The 26,523-nt window shown below is 39.3% G+C and overlaps 1 protein-coding gene and 2 long non-coding RNA genes across 4 annotated transcripts in view; all 3 read right to left on the bottom strand.

The window, feature by feature from the left end:
- Window positions 1-3,018: 3,018 nt before the first annotated feature.
- LOC110988175 (uncharacterized) lies at window positions 3,019-4,499 on the bottom strand. The gene is made up of 4 exons (XR_015425826.1): window positions 4,326-4,499; window positions 4,056-4,160; window positions 3,793-3,895; window positions 3,019-3,541 (listed from the first exon to the last, which is right to left on the bottom strand). It is a non-coding gene; the product is annotated as an uncharacterized LOC110988175 (long non-coding RNA).
- Window positions 4,500-4,568: 69 nt separating this feature from the next.
- Window positions 4,569-16,338, bottom strand: LOC110988173 (uncharacterized; the record flags this gene model as incomplete). The annotated part of the gene is made up of 7 exons (XM_087139237.1): window positions 16,124-16,338; window positions 14,633-14,706; window positions 14,357-14,496; window positions 12,067-12,135; window positions 11,479-11,656; window positions 8,891-10,348; window positions 4,569-5,048 (listed from the first exon to the last, which is right to left on the bottom strand). Coding segments are annotated over exons 4-7 (2,130 nt in total), but the record flags the coding sequence as incomplete, so codon positions are not given.
- Window positions 16,339-16,772: 434 nt separating this feature from the next.
- LOC147798564 (uncharacterized) overlaps window positions 16,773-26,523 on the bottom strand; it is a 111,272-nt gene continuing 101,521 nt past the window's right edge. Inside the window, exons 2-4 of one of the 2 annotated variants that reach the window (XR_015425830.1) lie at window positions 19,859-20,431; window positions 19,214-19,373; window positions 16,773-18,662 (exon numbers count right to left, since the gene is read on the bottom strand). This is a non-coding gene — a long non-coding RNA (uncharacterized LOC147798564). Of the gene's footprint in view, window positions 19,374-19,858; window positions 20,432-26,523 lie in introns of both variants that reach the window. The other variant, XR_015425829.1, reaches the window with a different exon arrangement.

Genomic DNA, 26,523 nt, shown 5'->3' with positions numbered 1-26,523 from the left:
CCTGTGTTAATAAATAAAACATTTTTCAAGTTTAATTACAAGACAAAGGGCCCTAAGGCAAATTATCACAAAGTGCCAATTAAAATTCAACAAGTTTACATATAACGACTAGCAAATGGCTAAACCTAACAATGAAAAGCAATAACTCCTATGCAGAGACCATTTCATTAAATGGCAAACTGCATACAGTGTACCTCATCATTCTAATATTTCCGTTGATATCACTTGACCAGCAGAAGCGATCCAGGGAGCACCTCTTGTCCATGTATGCAGATTTTAGAATAGTGTACATGTATATCACCCTAAATATCAGGTACATGTATGTGAAAACATTACAGGGTCTGGCTGTTTCCAGATAGCTGTGTGAATTTAACAACAATCATCAAAAATCGTACTTCATAACCCCCACACCCAAGGTCCACTTTTCCTTTGCCCCTTCTTAAGCTGCTCTCCCTTCTATTGCCATTGCCTAACTTTTGGGATCACTTTAATCATAGAGTAGGACACACAAGGGTCTACACAGAAGCTGCGCCATGTGAATTCTGCATCTGGTGTTCATTATCTCATTTTCCCAAAATTCTTGGCTGCATGCGCCTATGTGAAAGTTTAAAAACTGTTTACTATTTTGTCTATGTATCTATACATATCAGTGCATGCACTCGTTCAACACATTCAAAAAGTGTGTGCAAACATGCACTTTATGTACTGCACTTTCCTAAGTACACCACAAAGTTCAGCCACATTTAGGCATCAGTGAGCACACCATCAAGCCTTACAATAAATTGGATCCTGCTCATTCTACGTCACAGAGATGTGATACATCATTTCACTAACTTGGAATCCCAACCTACAATGTACAAGTGCTTAAGACCTGTAACTGGGTAATTCCAGAAATTAGGGGTCCAAAAGTGTGACACATGAGCAAAATTTCAAAGTTACATTCTATTTGTTGTTTGTGCATCATTGGATATGACAAACTTCATCATTATTCTGCAACTGGATTTGGGAAACAGTGCATCAATTTCTAAATATCACATCTTAAACACAAAGCCATCATGCAAGTTGTCGCGCATAACTGGGACACTAAAACCACATCAAGCTACACTGCCATAATGCATTTCTTGGATGATTTTATATTCTTGTCATCATTTTCAAATCCACTCCCAGATACCTTTAAATAGTTAAAACCCCAGAAATACTCAGTCTTCCTAAGTTTGAAAAATACGCTACAGAAAAAAATGCACCTGCACACAAAACGGGTAGAATTCACATACATGTAAGAAGTAACTTGTTTTATTATAATAAAGCACAACTCATTTAAGCCAGTAATTCTGTGACGGATGACGACAAAAAGAACTCCCTTGATGACGAATTACTGTTTACCCTTGTATTGTACCAGTACCAACTATGACTATGTATGTACGTACGGTTCAATCTGCAAGTAATACAAAACCAAAAAATACCGTAAGTCTCTAGAATCATGCCAAAATACACTTGGGCACATATGAATCAATTACAATGAGAACTAAATGAATTAAACTAACTGATTTGATCCCCAAACTGATGGAATTGTGTCTGTGAATTATTTCCTCATTAACAACTACATGTACACGTGACCTAGTATATCAATGTTTACATTAAAATTAACATGCAAGCCACCAGAAATTAACCTTGGTTGACAGTAAGCCAAGCAAACTGAAGCAATTGATGTCGAGAACCATGTCACATCTATAAAACGTGTATCACTAATTTTACCCAAATCTTACCCCAAAAAGTTGACCCAAAGTAACTATGTCTAATGACCGTAATTATTACTCCCCTTTATACACAATAATCTCTAAACCTTTATCTAAATCCCAAAGCAATTATATGTACTCACAACATTGGGCGTCTCAAATATGAAGCAAAATCAAAGGAAATCTTTGACGATTTTCTTCAGTTAACAAGAAATGTGACGATGTTGGCGCGCCAAGAGCTCCCTCTCTTGACCAAGAAAAGTATACATCTATGACGTCACGAACAAACTGGAAAAACTGTCCTACGTGTACCTGCAACAAATTCTTTAGCTTTAATATTTCACTTGTTGTGTCATGTCAGTATGTAAGGCACAAGAGTGGTCATCTGACCTAGTTTTAATTATATCTGTGCATTTTTGTAGCCTGTCGCGCATAACTGGGACACCAAATATGTTGGTGTCCACGTTACAGTGTTGTATTCGAGTCCTTTTCCGAGTCAAATGGAAAAATGGTGACAGGGTAACACAAAAATGGTGACATGCAAAGTGGTACAGTTAAAATCAAGTCCAAGTAACAAGACAGTGAAGTCAAAGTACATTATCTATTAAAGAAAACAGTAGTGTGAGTGTTTGGAACTTTGAGTGTACTAAAAATGGACAAGATTTTGAAAAATGACTTGGGTCCAAGTCCTTTTGCTTAATTTCTAAAACGTCTTTCCAAACATTCTTACTGTTATTCCTTCTTAAAAATCAATTTGCTCAAATTTCACTGTCTTGTTACTTAGATTTGATTTAACTGTACCACTTTGTATTTTACCACTTTTGTGTGACTCGGAAAAGGACTTGAATACATGTACATGTACAACACTACCGTGTTACGCATGAAAGAAATCAGAATCTGACTGAAAACACATTTCCAGAAGCCATTCTTATAAACACACACTCAAAACCAATACATGTCATTTCATTAAAACAAGATCAAAATATTTCATGCTGTTTGGGGTCATTATCAAAGTTCATATGCACAAAGGAACAGGGGTGTCAGAGATACTGTACACATCCCATCCTACAGGTGTACGTACTTGATAGGTGGCTCCTTTCTGAAAGGTCTATGAACAAATTAAGGTTAAATGTACTCCCTGGAACTTCAAAATTCGACCTGCTCTTCTACTTTTAGTCACACTAGGTATGTTTTACAGATGGGGCTTTAACTGTTGCAGCAAACAAATGTCAGATTTACTGATGTTCTTAAGAATTGGAGTACTTTGCAGTTTAACAAGGCTTTAATGTCGACATCACCATTGTGTAACATAATGGGCATGATGATTGCAAAGTTAATCAGAAAAATGCTTAAAATAAAAACAAATATTTCAGATTCCAAGGAGACTGTATAAATTTTCCAAGAGGCAGGTATCATTTTCAATTTGTAGATAAATCCAAACAACTGTTTCCTCATCCTTTATGATAAATGGAAATCTTGATCCAAGTGTCAAATATAATGTAACTCGGAAATGAAATATTTCCACCCCACATTCATTTCCACTTACAAAGGATTTATTTCAGGGTGATTTTACCAGAAATAGAGGCATTAATCGAGTCAATGTCCTCAGGAGCAAAAACATACTGGATAGAGCGCCGATTGATTACAACTTCAGGAGGATGAAGTTTGCACAGGACTTCTTCCACTGAATACGTGTACAGCTGACTGCCCTTTGCCCCTGCTGGCCAAATGAAGGAACAACCCGTTGTACCAACTCGCTCCATAAACTTCAACAGTATGAAATCACCGGCAAGCTTCTTTTCAACCTGCAATTGAATTAAATTAAGTACATGAACATGAGACAACTCCAAAAGTGAAAGAAAACAGAATATAGCTGGTCTAGTTGGATTTGTTTTTTGCTCTGACCCAACAATTCTCAGTAGACTGTGAAAAACGAACGAGCTCAATCTTTTGAAGCATTTCATTATGTTGAAGGAAATCAGTAAGTACACAGTGCTAAGAATTTTGTAAAGGCACAACAAACCCAATTAAAATACAAAGTGTGTGATCTACTTACACAAGCTATGTAAGCAACTGCAGAGTCTTCACGGTTTCCTCTTTATGCAATCTTGGACAAAGTCAAAGCAACATAGTCACCATCATTGCAAGTTGTCTGTTTCCTGTGAAGAATTGAAACGACGAACAGTACCACAAATGAACACTACCTGATTTATCAGAAAAAAACCCCAAAATTGGAATGCAGTCACTGTACAGATTCAATAAGAAGACAAGAATAGTTGGTCAACAATGTACATGTTAAGAAAACCAGTTATAACTCACTGCTGCATTAGACAAACGGCTTCATCCACCTCGCCCGTCCTCTCCATCCCACTGGTGGTGGCTGGATCTGTGTCACTGCTGTTGGTTCATCAGGATTGGAGAAAGCTGTGTCAGAAATAGTAAATATGAAAAACATATATGAAGAGCCCATAAGATGCATAGATCTACATTGTACTTTTAACAAAAAAACCTCTTTATGCCTTTGCCATGAAATTAGACCAAAAAATGCCCAGAAAAGGGCCTTGATTTGCAAGAGCATTGTTTTCTTACCAGTGATGTCATCAACTTTTTCAGGCCAATTGTCTGCCAGTCTTCAACGAACTCTGCATTCTCACATCCTTGAAGAGTCCCGTCTTTGCATGCAGAGCAGAAACAGCTCAGGTCACGTTTCTTCACCTGGTCTTGATTCTTCAGAGAAAGAATGCTATGCATGGCGCGTGTCCCTGGAATGGTTTTGATTTGGCTTTCAGCTCTGTCTCGTATGACTTCTTCAACAAAGTAAAAAGATGTTCTGAAGTGGAGGCAGTTGTTCTCAGTGGGTTCTTTCTCCAAGTTCTTTGTACAGTGCTCATAGAGAGCACGTGCATCCCGGATTACAGCAGTACCACTCTTAATGGCATTAGTTGCGTGAGATTTTATCACTGCAGCTTCACCGTCAGCTGGCCCCTTCCCGTGTCGTGAACCGAAATAATTGTGAGAGAGTGGGAACTGGTAGTTTTCTTGAGATTTCGCGATATCTGCAATGGGCCCACGGGACTTGTACTGACTAGCGCATCCATCAGAGAAACGAACCATCATGCCAATATCTATCCCCCGCTTCTGTCGAAGATGCAGTACCACCAGATCCATAAAGTCATGGACAGCATTGTGGTCATGTTTGGTGTCCGGTGAAATGAAAATGATGGACTCGGTGACCTGGCTTGTACACTTGAGGCACTGGTAGTAAGTCACAACTGTATGGTGTTCTATTCCCGCCATTTTGGCGTCGTGGCGTCATACCGTTGCTCCGACGCCACGACGCGACGGCACAACGTCGTGCCGTCGCGTCGTGCCGTCGCCTCCTTTCTTATTGAGTTCATGCTAAGCTAATTTCGTCGCGTCGTGCCGTCGCTTCCTGCTATTTCTTGTTAATGTCGCATCGTGCCGGCGCGTCGTGCCGTCGTATTGTGCCCTCGTGGCGTCGCGTCTTGCCGTCGTGGCGTCGCGTCGCCCGCCATTGCATGTTTTTATACATTGTAGATTAGGCCGTCTCGTCGTGCTGTCGTGCCGTTGCGTCGTACCGTCGTGTCGTACCGTCGCGTCGTGCCGTCTCGTTTGTGCTGCTAGCAGCTTTGCATTCTGGAATTGTCAATAAAGGGCGGATGTCGATAGTGAGCTTGTTAATTGAACGATGCAAGATGTCGGGGATTTACACATTGCTCGATTCTCAATTGCCTCTTCTCGTCAATAATATCCTTTTCACAATGTTTAGCTTTTTAAATGCATGTTTATAAAATAATTACCGTAATGATACAACTAGCTTTCATTATGTTTATCCGGGGCTTTTTCATGGGCATTAGGATTAACATTACTAGGCTTGGCCTCAACTGTAGCGAAGATCACATAATGCAAAGCTAAACGCTAAAGCCCGACATCAGTGAATTAGGCCTATTTTACTTACCTACGTGAAACTATTCAGGCAACATTCTTTCAGAGATGTTCAATATTAATTTCTTTGAAATAAATAAAAAGTGTAGTCCCATATTTATTTCAAATTAACTACTGTGATCACCTTTCAGTGCGTACTTGTGACCATTTCTGACTTAACATTATTGACTATGAGATGAACTGGTTTCCTATTATTTTGACGCGGGCTACAGACAAGATGAGATACAGTGTATTCTCTCTGTCTGCCATGGCATCATTTGCAGGTAGGTAAATGGAATCTGTAACATTGAGGTCAAAGTGTCAGTTTCATGTTGAAGCCTCAATTACATTTCATTTCAATTCACTATGGAAGGATGAACACATGGCCTTGTGTAAATGGTACTTGTGCAGGGGGTGGGGAAAAATAGATCCGTATAGAGTAACAGATCCTATGAAATTTATTTAAACCACAAAAGTGTGTTTATTATATTCATCAATAAAAACACGACTCAACAAAAAATAAGAAAAAACAATAACAAAAGCAAGAACAAGCAACGGCTTCATCCATCTGTGCATGAAGACAATGCACATAGAAAATTATCTGAGAGCAAGCTGTGTTATAATATGGGGTTTCAAAGGGCTCTGCTGCACCATCTTTTCAAAATTCAAGCAACCTATTTACAGCTTACCTTTTTTATAATTTGTAGTCATACATGTATAATTGTTTAGAGTATTTATTAAAAATTTACTTTTTTCAATTTGTAGCTCAAGAACAGTGCAGAGAATATTACACAGGTGTAATCGCCGTCGTAACAATCCAACAGATGAGGTCTGTGACCTGTTTTTGACATGTTTAGAGGTAAACTTACAATTCTTTGTTCTACCAGACATGAACTTTGTTACTTGTGGAAAATGTTCTTCGCTACAAGGGGTTTCATATAATTTTCAAGTATATTGTTTCATGTTCGATACAAACTGAATGCTTTAGTTTTGTTTCATTTTGTTCCTTGTGCTACCAACTGGATATTAGTTTTGTGACACCTTTATCACCTTATCATAGTTTTTTGTATGACATTTGCATTGTGTTTTGGTGTGATGCATTAAAAGGCTCTGCTCATATTGTAATTTTTCAGATGGAGATGATGAGCAGTGGCCTCAACCTTGGCTGCCGTTCTATGAGCAGGATGCTAACACGTTATGGAATACATGTTCCAAGGTGGCTGTGTTGACAAGACAGCAATGAAAATACACAGTAATTGTTATGTGGGCCATTCTGTAAATCCAGGGTTCAAAAGTATAGCATATTGGTTGTGTCCCTGTCACACCTGACGTGTGTACTTTGACATAGAAATATCACTGTAATTGTTTCCAATCTATGTCAGTTTGTTTGGCAGGTACTTTGCATTCATTTTTCAATCTTGGAACTCTTAAGGCCATTTCACAATCATACATGTATGAGGATTGAAAACTGACTCCCACATTAGAGAATGAGCCATGAAATCATCTCAAGGTGATTATTTCTAGTTAGCTGCTTGTAGTTACTTCATTTACATTTGTAACTTCAAACATTTAAGCAAAACTGCACTTGGTGCAAAAATTACAGACATTGTGTTGTCATGTTTATCCATAGTGTAACTTATGTTCAAACTGCTGTAGCATTCAAGGCCAGAAAATGAAATGTACCTTATGCCTATCCTTGTTACTACTGTGACAGAGATGTAGTTCTTGAAGGACAAAGGCTACTAGACCCTGAAGGATTAAACATGCGAAGAAGGCATAGACTGAGAAGGCGTGTCTACAACAGTCATGGGCCCAATTATGGCATTCATGTTGATCAGCATGACAAACTCAGACAGTATGGTTTCTGTATACACGGTGCCATAGATGGGTAAGGAGTTTAATGAAACATTTTGGCCTGTGTTTAATGTCCCTGTTTACCAATGCTGGATGCATAATTTGCTAAAATAATCTTATATCCCACAGGAAAACTGCAGTATTTGATTTGCATATTGGGTTTATCTTGCATAGTGGAAGTAATAACTGCATGAATGATTTAATACAAATTGTTGTACTGTGGGACAGCAGCTGGCAGTTTTGATTCATTTCTTCATTTTGATTTTCAAGCTGCTATGAAGTGAAAGGAAAACAATTTCAGAAAACTGTCAGTGTCTATTTACACTTAACACATGCACACAACTTTTTAACTGCAGCTTTTCTCGTCGAATACTTTGGTTGAGAGTAGAGTCATTCCACCAGGTTGGGACACAGTGTTTGACATCAATGTCAAATTTTGAAAATGGTTGTGAGATTAAACTTTAACAATTTTTATGAGTGGAAAGTACTGAAGTTTCTTAATGTAAACGATTTTTTGCAAAATTATTCCTGAAATAATACTGGCAGTTGACGGAGAGTAGGGTTCATAGAAAAAGTGCAGACGTAACATGGACACGAAATCTGATCAATCACCCCCTGCTGTTTACCTTGTTTTTTCTGGCTTTGTTTCTTTCTTTCTAACTAAATAATACCATTTGATGAGGTTTTTCCACAGGTGTAATCTTTTTTGAGTTGGGCAATAGGAAAAGGTAAGTATGGGGAGTAATAAATCTGGTAATTTGGTTAATTTTTAATACAAAACTAATTTTGTTCATGTTTTTGTTTCTAACAATGCCACATAAAGCAAATATGTCATGCAAAAGTATTACAATGATCAAGTTTAGCCCACTTTACAACTATGTGGTGATTGAAACTCCTCTGTGTATCTTAATATTAAAATTCTCTCATTCGAAACCAAGCAGTGCAGACGTAACATATTAAAGTTGGACACGGTGTCCTTGTTACGTCTACACTTAATGATTTGTTAACTATTGTTCAGCCAACACTATTTAACTGTTGTGGATGACAAAACACTAGATACAGTTAACAGGCCTCATTTGTCCTTTTGGGTGAAAGGCCATTTTACTTTTGGTGTTTTATAAGCATTTGGGGGGGGGTGTCTACCGAATTACATGTACATGTAGGTTAGGTTTTGCCAGGAAGAAACGTAAATTATAAAAAGAAAGACATTCACCGATTTTTTTTTTTAATCATCTTTGTGTTCTTTTTTGAACTAATCCAATGCCAACGTTTTTCTAAGGCCGATAAAAGTTGATTTCATAGAATGGGCCCTTTGATTTATATTGTGCACTACACCCATCAGAGAAGCGGATCACCTTGGTTAACTCTTGCTGTCGTTGTCGGACTTCCTTGATTGCAATTGAAGTAAATGCATGAACGGCATGGTAATCATGATTCAGGTCGTCAGAGATTATTGCTATAGAGTGCATGATGGGCTTGGTGCAAGTGGGGTTGTTGCAGTTGTAGTAGGTGATGATCGGATGGACTGTTACCTGGTCTTGGGTCCAGTGCGCAGCCTGCACCTCATCCTGAGTTTTGCATGCGTAATTTTCAGCAAAATCTAATACCATGACACACCAGCCCTTGGGAAGTTTCTGTGACGTAAGCTTTGAAAATTGATTTTGCTGGCATGATTTGCAAAACAGGTGCTCTGGTATGGTGTGTAATTCTTTTTCAAGTTCTTTGAGCAGCTCTGCAGTAGTACCATGCTGTAGCTGACGTACCTTTTTAGTCAACAACATCTTTCCTTTCTTAGTTATCTTTTCCTCCTTTACCGTCATCCACTTGGACCACTCGACTTCCTTCCTGGTATCTAACCCCTCAAAGTGTTCCCTCATCTTTGTCACCCCACAGTGCTGACACTTTCTTTCTATGCATGCCTTGTTGTTATATTTTTGATCTTTTCCTTTCTGGCACAAGGTGATGCTTGATAACTCTTCCAAAGTCATTTTTGACTTCACTGCTTTTAGTTTAAGCTTCACATTTTCACAATAGTCGCATAAGCAACCCCGGAATTTGATGCTCCCAACAGTTTTTATGTACTTGGGGCGAAGCTTGTAGAATGTTGACTTCCCAACCTTCTCATTGGGATGATCATTCTTGAACTGTTTGTAGAGGTTGGGGATTGGCATTTCCAGGACTCTTGTTTTCTGTAGTGTTTTTTTGCTTATTGTCTTCTGGTCAGGCAGTTTCACAGAGTTTTGTTTGTAGTAGTTTACAACAAGGTCTTTGGTATCTTGCATCAATGTGGCTGCATTTGTGTACTTTGGCACATGTGTAGTCTCCTTGGCAAGTTTTGGTGAAACACCAAACAGTCTGCACCCTAGTCGCTGAAGTTTATATTTCTTAAGGCATCCCAAAGAGGCAGCAAGCTCCCGACGCTTTCTTCTATCCAGTTCCTTGTGTGCATTCTTTAACTTGTTTAGCTGTTTCTTCAGACTTTCCGACACAATGACAGCTGTTTTAGCAAGATTTGATGACAGAGTGTGAGCTGTGCTTGGATCACATGGAAGTGACTGCAGAGTTTGCCTTTTCTTAGATGATGCTTTATTGTACAAGTCCTGAACTGTCTGTGCATATATAATTGGATTCTTTGACAGTGAAGCTTTGGCTCTAGAGTATGCTTTTCTTTTTGGTGCTGCTGGACGCCTGGAACCTTCTGTTGAGTTAAATTCTTCAGCTATCATTCTTTCCAACTCTTCTCGTTCTCTTTTCTCAAGATCCTTTTTTGACAGGACAGCCGCAACATCATTGAAAGTTGAATCTTTAAAAAACTAATGATAATATGCAATGTCAGGAAGTAAAGGAGTTTCATCATGTCTAAAAAATATGTTAAAACAGTATATAAACTTCAAAACAACACTTGAAATAACAAAGTGGTAACAGAGAACAAGTCAATAAAAAATGATACATAACAAAATGTTAGACAGTCAAGAGCGTTAAATGACAGGAATTAGGTGGACTTTTGGCATTAACAGTGACTGAAGAGATGCAGGCAATTACATGAGATGACTGCAACTTGATTAGAAGCTACAAGTAAGGTTCTTAAATAACAGTATCTTTCATGAAACAATGGCAAGAATATTACAATCAACAGTTACATGCATGATATATTACAATGTACCTTACTCAGTATGAAAGTTTAGTGCAATTTGGCTGTTGCCATTTCTCATCTCAGGCAAATAATAACACACACAAGCAATAATATCTCCACTCTCTCAAGACTGGCCAAATGCCTTAAATTAACCCTAACCTTCCTTAACCGCACTGAATTTAACACCAGTAAAGTGTGTGAGTTTGTGGCATTGGGTACTGGTAGCTTAATATCTGGGGCTTAATTCTGTGTCAATGGGTACTGCGGGCCTGCACATATCCTGTTGAATTTTGACTGAATGGGCACTTTGGCCCTCTCCCTTTTTACCATCGCTTTCTAACCAACAATTTAAAATGAGTACTATTTTTTAAAGATTAACTAATGATAGAAATCTTCCCATCGAAATGGTAAGAATGTAATATTTAATATTCTGTAATAATGACCATAACAAGGACAATCCTCATTGTATCTGACCATAATGATCCCAGCAGCAAGGGATGGATATGCAATATGATGGTGTATGAGTTTGTTGGAATAGGTACTGCCTGTCCATACTCTTTGTACTGTGCAATGGGCCTGCTGTTCCCAATCAAACAAAATCACGCACGTAAAGACCTGTTGAAGTTTGTGTGATTGGGTACTGTTGCAGCAGGAGGTACTGTTGAAGTCTATGGGATTGGGTGCTGTGAGGTACATGTTACATGGTGTTGAAGTTTGTGTGATTGAGGAAGGTTAGGTCCAGCAACCCTTGGGTGGTTAGGGTTGAAGTAGTTTTCACACAAGCCATAAAATAACAAGAAATGCACAAACCAGCAACAGTGCTGTGAGTACCAGAAACACGGCAGTGCTTGAGGAATGCATGAAGTCCACTTTGTGTATTTGTCTTCTCCACTGCCTCACAGTGAGGAGAACAGAATGCCTGTCCATGAACAGGAGGATTGGTGCAGACATCAGGAAGGCCTGGGATCGGTACTTTTGAAGATGCACTCTACAGTAAACCAGTAAAGAAAAACAAACATGAAAAACGTGCAGAGGGCCATATTTTAACTTGTGATCTGCAAGAATTGAAGGCCACAAACAAGTGGGATGCAATAAAATAGCACTTGTATTAACAATTTACAGGTGTAGGTTTAAATTTAAACCCAACTGACCACAACATCAGTTACAGTCCAAAGTATTTATCTAAAATTAATTACCAAAAAAACAAAGAAAACTACCCAAAGTACTGATGAAAAGATTTCATGCCTGTCAATATACAAAGGCACGGGTTCTTTGACGTTTTACTCTTCCACTAAAATTAAATTATTGATAGCAAGTAAAGAAAAGCTTCTAGGGGTACAAATAAATTCCACAAAGAAAATCACATCCAAGAAACTGCTGTTAACATGGTAACTGTACCTTGACTTGAGCATACAATGAGGAAATCGCAATTCCAGATCTCATCAATAGCAAACACACGTCCACAACCTGTTGGAACAATAAAGTGGAGAGGAGAACTCGTTAAAATTTACATGAGCACTAAAAATGTCAACAAACACGAAAGAACAAAAACATGTGACGAGGGAATCTAATCATACAGAATAGTTTTCTTCAGAAAGTATCAGTAGCTACAACTTGAAAAACGTTTAATACTACTTGGATATGTTGTTAGTGATGTCGTTAATTAATGGCAATTTTTAGTAGGCACTTTATAGGTTTAATGCATACAGACGTGATGAAATTAGAAGCTAAAGAGATTAAGAGCATGCAAATTTGTTCAGTATTGTTATCTAGCAATACCGTGATCTGTTGTTTTAAGTTTACTACACAAAATAAGTAAATGTAGGTTTTGTTGATCTTCAGTGACATCTATTCACAAGAATAAATACTCAGTGTTCAAAAGCATAATTAGGTGAAACTCAAACCCATGACCTCCTGCTTACCGATGCACTTTTCTAGACAGTGTGCATTACCAGCTGTTGGACTGAATATGTATTTCCAATCCAAAAACCCCTACATGTAAATGTATTTGACATCTCCCCAATGCAGGGTCTATCTTTCCAGTAACATTACACATGTACATGTACATGTATACATGTACATGTACCATAAATAATTGGCATGCTTGCTCTAAACAAGTTCCATCAGTGACATCTTCCATAAAATTGCAAACATGAACCTTCGGTTGTTGTTACAGACAGAATTTGGACTTGTAACAAGTTTCATTATTAGCCTTGTGGGCACTGTAATTTGTTGCCTGAGGGCGCTACAAGTTTGTTCCCTGAGGATGCTATACTTTGGTTGCCTGGGTTTGCTGTCATTTGGGGTGTGGTCATTAGGCATGCAAGACTACATCCATTGTACATATACTTTAGTCACTGCTGTTGGCAGGCATGTTTGACCACTTCTAATATACTTTGCTACTCCCATGTGTATGTAGACACACATACAAGTAATTTGCCAACAGATTGACATCCTTGGAAGCTCAGCAAAAGTAAGTTTGTCATTATCTTTTTATTGTAATAGATTTTACATTTTGAAGAACATTTAGTTAATATTTGCAATTGCAGTTTAACATTGTGAGGGATTCCCTAGGCCTTATTGACATGTACATGCAATCGTCTTCATCACTGATTGATAGATTTGGAAAGAGTTCCATATGGTGAGTTTATGTGATGCCCTGTGTACAAGCCCTATCAGACTGGTCTGAGAGATTGCTTTCTAAGAAGGTGCTTATTTTTCTCACTGCTAAAGTTGACCTTTAATTATGAACTGTGATTGCTAGTTGGAGGTTGGTAATTCACTACAAGGGAAAATTAGTGAACATCTTGAGTCTTGCTGTAGATACTGTATGTATATATATATATATATAATTGTAACACAAGACTCAGAAACATTTTTTCCATTATTCTTAGTTGAACCATGTGTGCATCCTTGACACATCATTGAAATTACACCTTGTGACACCAGTCATACCATTGTGGGTGAAATTAAACAGGACAACTGAAGCATGAGTATCAACTGAGCTATAACGCTGTTTGTTTACTGTAACTTTGGCGGTTACAGTTGTGATCATATGAAGAAAAACATTTCAAAAAGGAAATGTCAAAAACATAACACCACCAGTTATCAGTTACCTGTGGAGGATTGAGAAGGGTTTTCACCCAAGTAAAGCTAAAGTAAGAAAAAAGGGCAAATGCTACTAGCAACAGACTTTTGGAAAGGGAAAATTTGAGCGTAAGCATGACCCCCATACGAAACGGCCTTCATTTTCTGTAGAATTCTTTATGAAGCACAAGGGTGCTGGCAGTTTCATTAAATGACTATAAGTAGAGTTATTCCAGGACACTTGTTGGCAAGGAAAAACAGAAGAATCCCACCAGAAAGTGATTTAAAAACATTTGAAATCAGCAATGGACTTTCATGTATTCAGTCCAACAGATAATTGCACACCATCTGAAAAGCTCTTCCACATACATGAATGCACAGTTCCACTCTCCCATCCCACAAAATAAATGTCCACAAAAAGACATAAATGCAATCCTAAGCCACCGATGCACTGATGATGCATTCTTTTAACTACCCTTCATCTGGTAACATTAAAAGCATACACAAACAACTGTTTCCAACTTCAATAATAACATTGATTACATTTGGCCTTGCAATTTGCATGACAGCTGCGATGCTCATAAGGCTCCTTTATCCTCACCTTTTCAACTTCAGCAAGAACTTTATCTTTGTCCATGTCAACTTTCACCATGTGGAACATGTCCAGATGGCCACGTTCTCGCATTTCGTTCTCCAACTCGCCATTGAAGAATGCAGAAGACACATTCTTTGCAGAGAGACCTTTGATGTAAATTTTACAACAGCAATGATTACTTGCTTACAACATGGCACCGCAACTAAATCGTAATTGTCGAAACAATTGACAAAGTTTTTTATTCAATGTACATGTATATTGCTTAGGTATTCCGTCTTGTACCTGTGTGTCCTGTCAATTTGAAGGTACCATTATAGGACTCAGAAAATCCAGTAAAGCTGACCCATGAGTGGTTCCTGTTAAAAATATAGAAAACAAAATATTGTTTATCTAACGGAGGGAGGCGGGTATCATACACAGTCCACATTGGTTGGTGACGTATACATGTACACGTATAGGATAGAGTCATGACACGACTTATGGAAAACATGTTCACAATATTAAAGTTTGTACATGTACATGAGTTCCACACATACAGACCCTTTGATAATCTACCCAAATTCCAAACATATAATGAGGCTGCTATGCCCCACCTACATGTACATATACAGCATCAGCCCCAACTACCTACAATGTACATGTATAGTTTGGCCCGTCCAACCTACATGTACATATAGATTGCTAAAGTAATGGAAGCCAAACTACAACACAGAGGTCTAGAGAGCATGTACATGTATGTGTTAACGCCCCAATTATAGCATCAGTCCCAACTATTGTTGGGCCCGTCCCAACTAAAGTGCTACAGTTGGGCCAGCCCAACTATAGCAGAGAGGTCCTGTGTGCATGATGTGTCCAGCATGTGCCAAAGTCATATTGTTTACAAATGTCATGTCATTGGTCATAGGGCTAGATGAACAGATGAAGTGCCACATTTTAGATGAATTGTGTCAAGTGTTAGACACGTTGACTTGCATAATGTTGCGGCATTTTCCACAGACATTGTTCAACAAGAGTTGGGCCAGCCCAATTGCAGCACTACAGTTGGGACTCTCTCTCCTAACTATGCTTGGGATGTGACAAGACTGATTTTAAACAAACTCAGAGAATAAAAGTCCAGCTACTTCACTGAATGCCGTTGAGGTTTCTATAAATTAGCTATTCTAGCTCTCTCCAGCTTGCACATGTTTTCTCAAGCTCAACTGATGGGGCAAATTCGAAATTGTGTGAAGATGGGATGGCCAGTGTTGTTAGGGGCATGAAAGGAGAAAAGTGGAAATGGGGCAAAGTTACTGCATAGCATCTACCATTCATACATGTAGGCTTAACTGCTAACATAAATTCTTCAAAGTAAGTTGTAACATAAGGAAAATATACGCAAGATTACACTGCAATTCCAATGGTCTCCTCTCAAGGAAGAGACAATCTGTAGCTTCCACTGCCTCCCTTGGCTGACCATATAATGACCAACTTGTTTTGGCATTCCCGTACACACTGTGCTTGTATATAATGTCACACTTCTTGCACCATACCGACAGCTTCTTTCCCTCTTTCAGACCTTCAACTGTGAAGACCTTCACCTCCACAAATTTGCGGTGCAGCCACAGTTTGTTAAAACAAAATAAACAATTGCCACAGGGAGGAAGCAGCAATACAGACTGAATTTTTTCCAGTTCCTGAGGATGGTCCACTGCTTGGGCTTGGTAAAAGTGATGAAATGTTCAACTTCAAAAGGATGCCACAAAGCTCCAAAGGTACACCAAGACCTTCGCTTACCACATCTGCTGAGAATTGATTCAGTGCTTGTTCTTTGGCACTTCCAACAAGCAGAGCACACTCTTCAATCCAAACTTGGAAACCAGTATACCAAGTTTTTCGTCATCAGAGAGTGGGCCTAATAATGAATTCAAAGAATTCAAGTCTGAACTTAGACAGTGAATCTTTGAAAGCGTTGATGGTCTCTACACTTTCCTGTTCCTCTTTAAGTAGGATGTCTCCCAATATTTACACGCTTTTTTAGACATTATGCGTTGCCGTGGTCGAAAGTGTGGGGAAACAGGTAGAAACAGATGGTAAATACGGCATAAAATTGAAAATTCAGCACAAAGTAACAGAGAGAAACTCGCAAGTCAAGAATGGCTTTGGTGAAACACGTGGCATGGCATATTGCAAAGAGTGGTCTGGTACCTTAATCTGCAAATATAGTTCCATATATCAGTGCTGCGCAAAGGTGCTGACCATTCGTTGGTACACAGTTTTGTAATATGATTAATACACACAGCCCAGGATACCAGTCGTGTAGGGTCTGTAGCTCAACAGATAACAGGCACGAATAATGCAGGCCCCATATCCGGCTGCATGTGGTGATTCGATTAAGTGGTTATCTTTTGCCAAACTCGGGTTAGAAATTTGAAGTTTTCCTGCTTAATATCTTGTCAAAGTTTACCTAAACAAGTACATTTATTTGTCCATAGGTGCATGGCAGCCTCGGTATGGTCAGTTAGAATGTTAACCGTGTCTTCGGATCTGTTTCTGCTACATGTATGTAGACAAAAGTAGTCACAAAATTATATGTTTAGCTGATAAGGTTAGTGCACAAACGCTGAGAAGGTTATTGTTCCATAGTACACGAACAAATTTATTAATTGAGAATTTAAATAGAAATCAGTTTAATTTGTTGCAACAGAATTACTTAGTTTCTGTAAGGAACAGAAGGAGACCATAACATAAAAATATGCGGTCCTAACACTCCATGCCCTTGGTCGCTGATTTCACCTTCACTCTGTAGTCGTTGAGTATGGTCAAACTGTTCTCTGTGATGGTTTTGCCGAGACTGATCAGAGAGGGTAGAGTATGGCCGCCTCGTCTTCGATGCGACTTCGCTCCAGCTCAGCATGACTCTGAAAACAGCCACTCTTTCTGCTGGTTCTGATGAAGGGGATCATGACAGCCCGTGGCATTGCTCTAGAAAACAGACTACATGTACATGTATGTCAGGTGTGCTGAATAGGCACTCTTTTTACAACCATGTTTTGGGAAATTGTTGTTTATACAGCCTTGAATAAAAGACACAGCCAATAAACAGATTCAACGTGTTTGACGTTTGACGGAAAAACAGCACCTACATTACTTGTTTGAATGAAGTTGTGAGATTCAACAAAAAGTTTGACCATTCTTGTTGACTGGACTGGATGGATGACCGTTTACAGGCTCCTTGAATCAATGAATATTGAACTTCTTTTACAATTTTTGAAAATCTGGGGTCCGACACAAAATGGTTGTACCATACTGTGACTGTTCATTTGTGAAGTATGCACAACTGTCTTTAAATACCTGAAGATATATTAACTGATTAATTTTCCTCTATCTTCATTGACAATCAAATGGGGTTCAAGTTTTACTCCCAGTGACCTACAAGTCCAATCCAAACTGACCATGGATTTGGATCTTGTGAAATCTAAAATGGATGACATACAGGCACCAGTCGAGGTCCTCCCCAACTCTCCTCTCCCGGATATTGAAGGGGTACTTCAGCAAGCACCCCACAGGGCAGTAAATCTAACAAGTCACTATATTTTGAGTGGTGGAAATTTGTCTGGGCTGTTACTTTTGTGGTAATAATGCCAGGTAATATCTACTGTTACAATGAAACCTTTGTTATATGAGGCAAAACTTGGTCTATGCAGACAACTGCTGTAGAATTGAACAACACTGAACAACACTGAAGTATACTAATTCTACTTAGTTAGAGTACAGGCCTACATTACCACATGATGCCATCAAGAAACATTAGCAGAACTGAAACTCACTGTGCAACATGCCTTGCTCAAACATCCCAATCTAAATAGTGTTTGTGCTTTTAACAACTGGAAGCACAGAGTTGTACCCGCTGTTGTAACAATAGACAGTATACCTGTTATGACGAACAACCATTCTATGTAGATAAACGACATGATTCAATTTGGGCATCGCACATAATATTTGTTTTAATCATGACAGCCAAACAAAAGTCTGTTCAACACTTAGAGTGTTGTCAGTCTCAGGACGATGTTCACTTGGATGATACTTTGACTTGCATGATTTGTCCATATGGTTTCGAATGTGCAATCTATCCACACACTTGTGTATACACAACCACATGTGGAACCAAGGCCAGATGAGCAGTAAAGGCTTCCTTGCCACAGTCTTGTTATCCAAATGGCACCTGTTGTCATAGACACCAGCTAGATTGGACCATGAAGCCTGGGGAAGTTTTTCCAAGTAAGAAAACAGCCAAGATAGCAATATCAAGAAAACCCGAGAGGGTGATTCTGACCTGTAAAAAAGTAAAAAATAAACAAACATAGAGACACCAAATAATAGATTACATATCAAGATGCCTGGCACTATCTAAAACCTTTCTTGATGAAAGCATCATTTGGAATGCCTGGACTCTGAATTCACGGGCTGCAGGTGAAGCTGCAGGTTATGAGTTTGACACCAACCTGGCTCATGGTAATTGTGCCCTTATGCAAGGTGAAACGGGTACCTGTCAAAGCAACAATGGTTGTTGTGACTGCATTTGCTCTCTCTTGTCTAACTGAAACCATCATGTATCATACTCGACCATTATACTAGGCTCCAGTACAAGGCACTTTGTAAATGGAATTGAAAGTAATACCTTCATCTGTACCAATTGCAAAAATGACTTTAAATACTCACTTGTATAACAAAATTACTAAAAACTAAATCAACATGATGCAAATGTCAATGTTAAAAACACACCATTGGCTTAAAGATATGTTTGACTTCCCCCCAGAAAATAAACTCTGCAATTTGTAAACAATATGAATACATGCATGCACATGTATAAGTAACATGAATTACCTTTAAGCTCTCTGTAGACATTCCTCTCACAAGAATCCTCAGGCCATGTTTTGAAAAGAATGTCTGCAGCTGCTTGAATTTCCTCATTGGAAGGTTCAGTTGGACTTTCAAATCAGCACCCTGTACTTTTGTAGGATGTGTCTTTTTTCTTTCTTCAGTTCTGATCCAATGGAAACAAGAAGAGGTAATCAGTGAACAGCTGAATCTTCTAGTTCATGATGCCTGCTCTATCTCTGTTTTCAGGAATGGGACATGTCTGTGATGATCACGTCCAGGCACAGCCGTGTGTTGCACTGTTCTCTGTTGGAATTTTTTTCCTCTTATGACAGGACAAATAACATGAGGTCATGACCTCTGAATGTGTGGCACTTTCAGTTTGTTTGTTTTGTCGGCACTTTAAGTACCCAATTTCCAGACAAAAACAAGAAATTCGTCCGTTACTGTTCGTTTTCCTGCATTTTCTACTCTTCGCTGCTCAGATTAGTTGGGCATTTTCACAGGTTTCACAGAAGCCTGTGTTTGGACATACCAAACTGCATGTGGAGAGCATGTGTAGGATGGAAAATCATCCTTACTGAAGTGCTCATAACAGATCATGCTTGTAACGGATATGGTCCTGACCATTTCCTCCTCATTTTAACTTACATTCATCTCTCTCTGCAGCTATTTTCTCTCTGCAGCCATGCCTAGCAGCTTCTCTTGGGTTGTAATTTCACCGCATTTGTGTGCAACTTTTTGCAGTTGCCTATTTGAAGGAACAGCCTTGTCCATAGCTGCCAGGAGCCTTCTTGCACCTGCTTCAGTGATGCCACTGTTGTAGAGTCCAACCTGGAATGCCATGTTCGGAGTAGCAGTATGTTGCCCTTCTCCTTCTGTGGTATTTCAATGTAAATTTTTGTCTCTGTGTCATAAATCCACACTTTTTGCAGTGCATTGCTTCAGAAATAACCAAACCTCTGCATTCCTCTGTAAACCTCTATAGACCTCTGGAATGAGCTCCGGTTGGCTGTCACACCCAGGAAGCAGTCTTTGATGGTCAAGTGCAGCGTGTGTGCCTAGCTGCACTGCTGAGTGTAAGCTCACAAAGCAATGTCTTCCTGATTGATTTGTTCCATTCCCAGGCTTGAGCTGGTCACGTTCTTCTACTTTATGGATAGTTCCTCCCACCTTGTGTTTAGGATTTCCTCCCTCTTTTCTGTTTCCTCCAAATGTCCTCCACTGATTGGAAAAATCAAAAGACAAGTCCAAGCATTATTTGTAGGATGGGAAATGCAACATGACCTAGTCTAAGCAGCACATCTGCAGTGGGTTTACTTTTACTGCCTACTGCTCTTGTAAGCATCAAATTGTGGCCAGCAGACAAGGAGTCCAGTTAAACGTGTAATATCCACCTTCAGTCCTTTACCAACTGAAAAAATGCAGATGCCTTCAAATATGAAAAAAAGTATCCGAGTAGCAGCATTGATTCATGTAGATGACAAAAGTTGATATCTATGTTTCTTATTAGAAAACATGTTTGATTGATTGAATCAAATTTGTTATAGTTCTAAAAAGCATATGAATTTGAGTCATTTGTTTGCTAAAAGCACTTTACACTGTCATCTTTTCTTCCTATAAAAGGAGATAAGGTCTCCAGTTTGCCTTCAAAATATTACCAGTATAGATTTGTACACTGGCAGCACATGGTTTCAATTGTTAAGATGAACCTGTATCTTCTTACCAGTCTGCTTGAATAAGACTTTCTGAGATAGAGCTCATGGAATTCTTAGTTTTCACAATCCCTGAAGTATTTACATTATTTGCCAGGTTAATTTTCAAGAAATCCACACATGCACCTACTTCCCTCTGCTGCAATAGCTTTCAGTTTATCAACATATTCAATTCCACACATTAGTGTAAACCCTCAAATCACTTAAACCCCTGCACGAGGCTTTATTTTCTTTTTTTTTCTCTTCTGAATACCAGACCTATTCTAATTCCTTTCTTTCCTCTGACTGTCCCATTCTTGTCATCCCTAAGACTCTGAAGAAGGCTGGGGACAGGGTTTTTCCTATTGCTGCTCCTTGCCGGTGCAACAATTCATCCCACCACATTAGGAATCTAGACGGTGTATCATTCAAATCTACTCTCGGGAAGTATCTCTTCCACAGATCATACATGTAGTTGATGGCTCTCTTTTGTTTTCTTTGTTTTCTAGTAAGTGCCTTGCCGCCTCTGATGATTTGGCACTACATAAATATACTTTTTTTATTTTTATTATTTCTGTTGTATGTACACATTCGAGCACAACCCACAGTGGCTTACAGGTACATTGTATGTACATGTGGCAGGTACATGTACGTGAACCAGCCATAATCCTTCGATTCAATATTTCACTCCCCCATCTCTCCTAGTGATGGCACAAAGGATATTTCAACAGTGACCAGGAAACCAAAGAGAAAGATACATAAAACAAAGTTGTTAACACAATGGAGACTATGAGATTCAAGATGATAATCACTATGGCCATGGGTGAGGTTGGGCAGGGCCTTGGCATTTCTGCCTCAAAGCTTGCTTAGTAATTAGATTGATATGGTATTTTATGAATTACTTTCCACTGAGTTACTTTTTATATGAAGTTGTGTAAGTTTTATGAAGTTATGTTAGTAACAAAACTGTGTGTATGATTAAAACTTGAATCAAATATTTGTCAAATGAGACTACATTGTGGATGTATGTAAAATGGCAATGCATCTGAACCTTGGAATGGCCTAACATCAGGGTGTCGATGGGGTTCCAAAACCTGGTTGACGGTGAAGATGTATTCCATATCACAGTGGTGTAACTTGGGAGTTTATATGGCCCTCAGCAGAGGTCCATGCCTCCAGCAAAGGTCCATGTCCTCACCCCTCATTGTTATTCTAAAATGTACACAACCTACACTTAAGCACAAGCTGTGGCTCATCGGCTTTCGGTGTTGCCGTGGAATAATTTGTGTCCCCAGGCTCCCCCCCCAAAAAAAAATCACCCAAGTTACATGTATGTCACTGCCTTCCAAAATTAATACTGTTGGGTTTGGCATAAGAGTTTCCAAATGATGATCAAGAATGGTTACCATTGGTTACATGAACCACCATTATTGAGCAAATGCAGCATTTCATCGGAGTACCATTCTCCACAGTCCATCCTTGGAGCCTTTCCACTAGGTTGACTACATTGAATCTAGTCATTCCACAAGATTGACTAGATTGCATTACATGGATGCCAGACATTGTTCAACTCTGCTGATATTTTGCTGAAGACAGTTCAAACAACAGCCTCTCAGTGTTGCTGCCAGGGTGACCTTATACATGTAGCTACATAAATAGTAGAATGCCAGACAGTCGAACTGCACTGATGCTGTGCTGAAGACATTTCAAGCAACATCTACTTACAGCCCTCTGTAGTGTTCCAACTTAGCCACTAAAGTGACCTGATAGTTCCGTTAGTATGGTAATGCCAAACACAATCCTCCTTTGCTGATGCTCTGCTGAAGACATATTAAGCTACATCCACTTGATGGCCCAGAGTGTAAGCCTTGCCAGATTCCTAGATTTCTAGGATCCTGGCAACTTGATGATGAATGATGCATGTACATACAACGAACACTTCAGATGTTGTATCCTTACAAACCCAAGGAGCCTTGCTGCTACAGTGACCGATTTGGCAGGACTTTCAATATGCCCTGTGCTGTACAGGGATATGCCGTGGAAAGTTTGAATGGCCTTCATCAGTGATCCCATGTGCAGACCTCTCACCAGAACGACCAAGTGGGTTGGATTTCCAGAATGCCTGACACTGTCCCTGTACTGTTGACAGGATATGCTGAGGACAATTTGAATGGCCTTGGAGTGATCCACATAAACAACCCTGTCACCAAAGGGGGTTGGATTCCAGGATGCCAGACATCATCTCTCTACCTCAGATACTTTGCAGACGGCATCCACTTTATACCAATGTTTGTTTCAGCTGTGTAGCCAGGATGACTGTGTTGCTGTCTTACATGACCTTGTTGCTAGGACAAAGTCCACTAACCATTATGGATGCCTAATGCTCCTCCACATCATCAAAAGTTGATTGAGCTACAACTGCTGCAGTTGCCCTGACAATTTTGACATCAAGTGAGCTGATCAGTGAAGCAAAATACCACACTCCATGGAACCACATTGTAGGGCTGTTGAACAGCATGGAGAACATCCTGACAGTGGACACTTTTCAGGGGTAAAGCCTGAAGTCAGAAGAGTGAAGGATGCATTGGTGGGGAACATTGAGTTAGCCATTTCTGGGTCACTGATCAGCCTTTCAAATAGCTTTAGCAGTGTGCATTTCTTATCCTGAATGAAATCCCTCAAGTGGATTGTAAAGAACTGTTGAACACATAAAGCACAACATGGGTAATTGCAAGTCATGTATTTTGCAAAAGTGGTTTAGTGAGAGGAAGGGGAGGGGAAAAGCTCTGTAAAATTTGCCGTGGTTGGGCTGCTGGATGACACAGTAGTTGTATTGAGTGTCAAAACAGTAAATGTTGTCTTCAATTGACACTACTTAAGAAGCATCGTCAAAAAAGCAAACATGTTCAGAACCAACAATTTAAGTGTAATTTTTACCAATGGTAGCAATGTCATGGGGGGTTGTCAAAGCCAGTTTTAAGAAAAAAGGGACAGAAATTCAGGGCCCGATTTCAAGGCTAAGATAACCGTGGAAGTCTTTGCTGACATTGTAAGTAAAGCTATTAATTGTGCACTCCCTTCCACCACAAATTGACGTACGGATTTACACATATCAACCAAAAACCTGCTTGTCTGGCAACACCTGCTTACTCTATGACCTGCATCAGAAATTGAAGTCCTTAAAACTGGTTTTGATTAAGAATGATTAAGAATTGTTATTATGAAATTCTGTCTAAGTTTTTTAATGTTTAAAGTTTTTAGGCAGATAATAACAGTGTTGTAGTCAAGACCATCCACAAGACCAATCACAAACCACACAAGACCATGAACAAGACCAGTCACAAGTAACGGGATGAACAGTGACAAAGGAATACTTTTGTTGCAGTTCATTTGAATAGCTTGTGACTTGAATTTTGAGTGTTAGTCCTGTGGGGTCTTACGATGGTGTCAGCTACAACATGGATAAATAAGGAAATAATATCACTCGGCAAATTTACCTGTTAAGTATAAGTCAGCTGAAAACCAGTCTACATACAATGTAGTTCAAATAAATCCTTTACTCAGATGTCTGTATTCAGAAGGACCATAAATTGGCCTAGCTCAACTGAGAACTTATTGTTACAATCCCAGCTGAGAGCAGAAACTCTCATTGCCTTGCCCATCCATACCCTCATCCATGGTTCTTTTATTTTGATAGTCTGTCTTATTAAAAGAATGACTCTACATAAAATTTACTTCAAGCCCAGTGTGAAAGCTTGAAGAACTTTATGAGTTCCACATGTTCCTCAGTTTTATATTTCCCCAACCATGGCTAGTCTTATATTTAGATGTGCTGTTTATTAAAGAGTCATTCCATCAAAACTTGACTTCAAGTCTAGTGTACACCCTGTATAAAGGAGACCACACAAGGTGCATCGTGCCCAGTCTTGGAGAACTGTAACCCATGGAAACGGTCCACTATCTACAATCTACGAGTTCAAAGGACTGGCCCAAAAACTTTCTTGTCATTAAAGTAAGCATCTAACTCATCACATCTCTGTATTGGTTGCCAATATGGGGTTGTACCTCCACATGGATTCAAAAATTTATTATCTTCTCAGATTGTAAAATTTCCTTCAACTGATTGCTGTCTTTTCTTTATACTGTCACTTTTTATGCATTTTGTATTTCCAACAAATGGTGTGAGTAAGAGATGTACTGGATATCAGTGTTGTAGTACTCGTACACGGTACTTGTAATCGAGTACTACTTGAGTACCATTTTCAGAGTACATGTACTTGTACTCGGACGCCCAAGTACTCGTACTCGAACTACAGTTCTTTTACTCGGGCGACAAAATATTCAGAACTCGACTTCCAAAAATTGAACTCAAGCATCAAAGTATTTGTACTCGATTAACAGCACTCGATAAAAAAATCCTTTAAGTTAACTTACCATGGCCGTTAAAATAAGGTACAAAAATATCGACCCCAATGACCCAATATTCGATACTGTTCTGACAAAGAGAAGGCCGAACGTGGGACCATTAATGTATACGACCCATTCGCCGTCTGTGCGCGTACTTAACCAATCATGTACGCGAGTTATATTGTGGTACTCCAGAATGGTCCCGCGATTTACTTGGGCATTGGTAGTCTGCTTCCTGGACCCGAAAATTCTAACGACGAACCCAGCATACAGAAAATCACAGGCATGTGAATAATTGAGTTTGGAAAATAGACTTTGCCATGCCGTGCACGTTGTCTCAACTGCTGCAACGCATGTGTAGTGACCATGACATTGCTGGCCAGATCACTTGTTCTTGTAACCATGTCATCTGCATTCGGTGTTTCTTTTACACAGTGGCAGGTCGTAGAGTCTGTAAATTAATATGAAAACTACTTTTAAATTAGAAGTACTTGTACTCGTACTCGGAATTAAAAGTACTTGTACTTGTACTCGGAAGTGCAAGTACTTGTACTTGGAAACCAGTACTTGTACTCGGCTGGCAAAGTACTTGACCTGTCTTTGTACTCGGCAGTCAAAGTACTCGGCAGTACTTGGTACTCGGAAAAAAGTACTCTACGACAACACTGCTGGATATTCTTTGCAAAAATATTGTCTGCATTCAGTCTTTTGAGGAAATATCTTGCACGTGTACCATTCACAATATGAACAACACTAAATACTGGACTCCCGGTTGGAAATAATACAGGAAAGCATTTGGCCTAATATCCTTCTTCCTTCAACACTCTAACAGGACTATTTCCTTCACAAGGTGCTACACTAAGTACATTATCTACAGGTTGCAAACGTGCATGTATCCAGGATCCCTTTTACATGATTGCCCATCAAATTCTTGTTCTAAGTTACTTTTGTCTATTACACGATCACCCATCAGTGGATCTCGCCAGCGAGTACAAGGACTTAGGGCCGTTTTCGTGCACTCTTGAGATCTCGTAACTGCTTGAGATGTCTCGCAAACCCTTGCAATAATGTGCACACGTAAATAGACCTACCTTCGGACCTTTGCGAGGTTTCATTGACCTGTGAAACGACGGCAACTTCCCAAGGACGAACCATTAATGCGGACGGACTGTTGATCGGTCAAATGGTAAGATGGAAAGAATGACATTCAATGTG

This window comes from Acanthaster planci, linkage group LG07, assembly GCF_054643075.1.
Source record: "Acanthaster planci isolate LZ-2023a linkage group LG07, COTS_SCS, whole genome shotgun sequence".
Classification (NCBI taxonomy): domain Eukaryota; kingdom Metazoa; phylum Echinodermata; class Asteroidea; order Valvatida; family Acanthasteridae; genus Acanthaster; species Acanthaster planci.
This window is presented reverse-complemented; position numbering and strand designations above follow the sequence as displayed.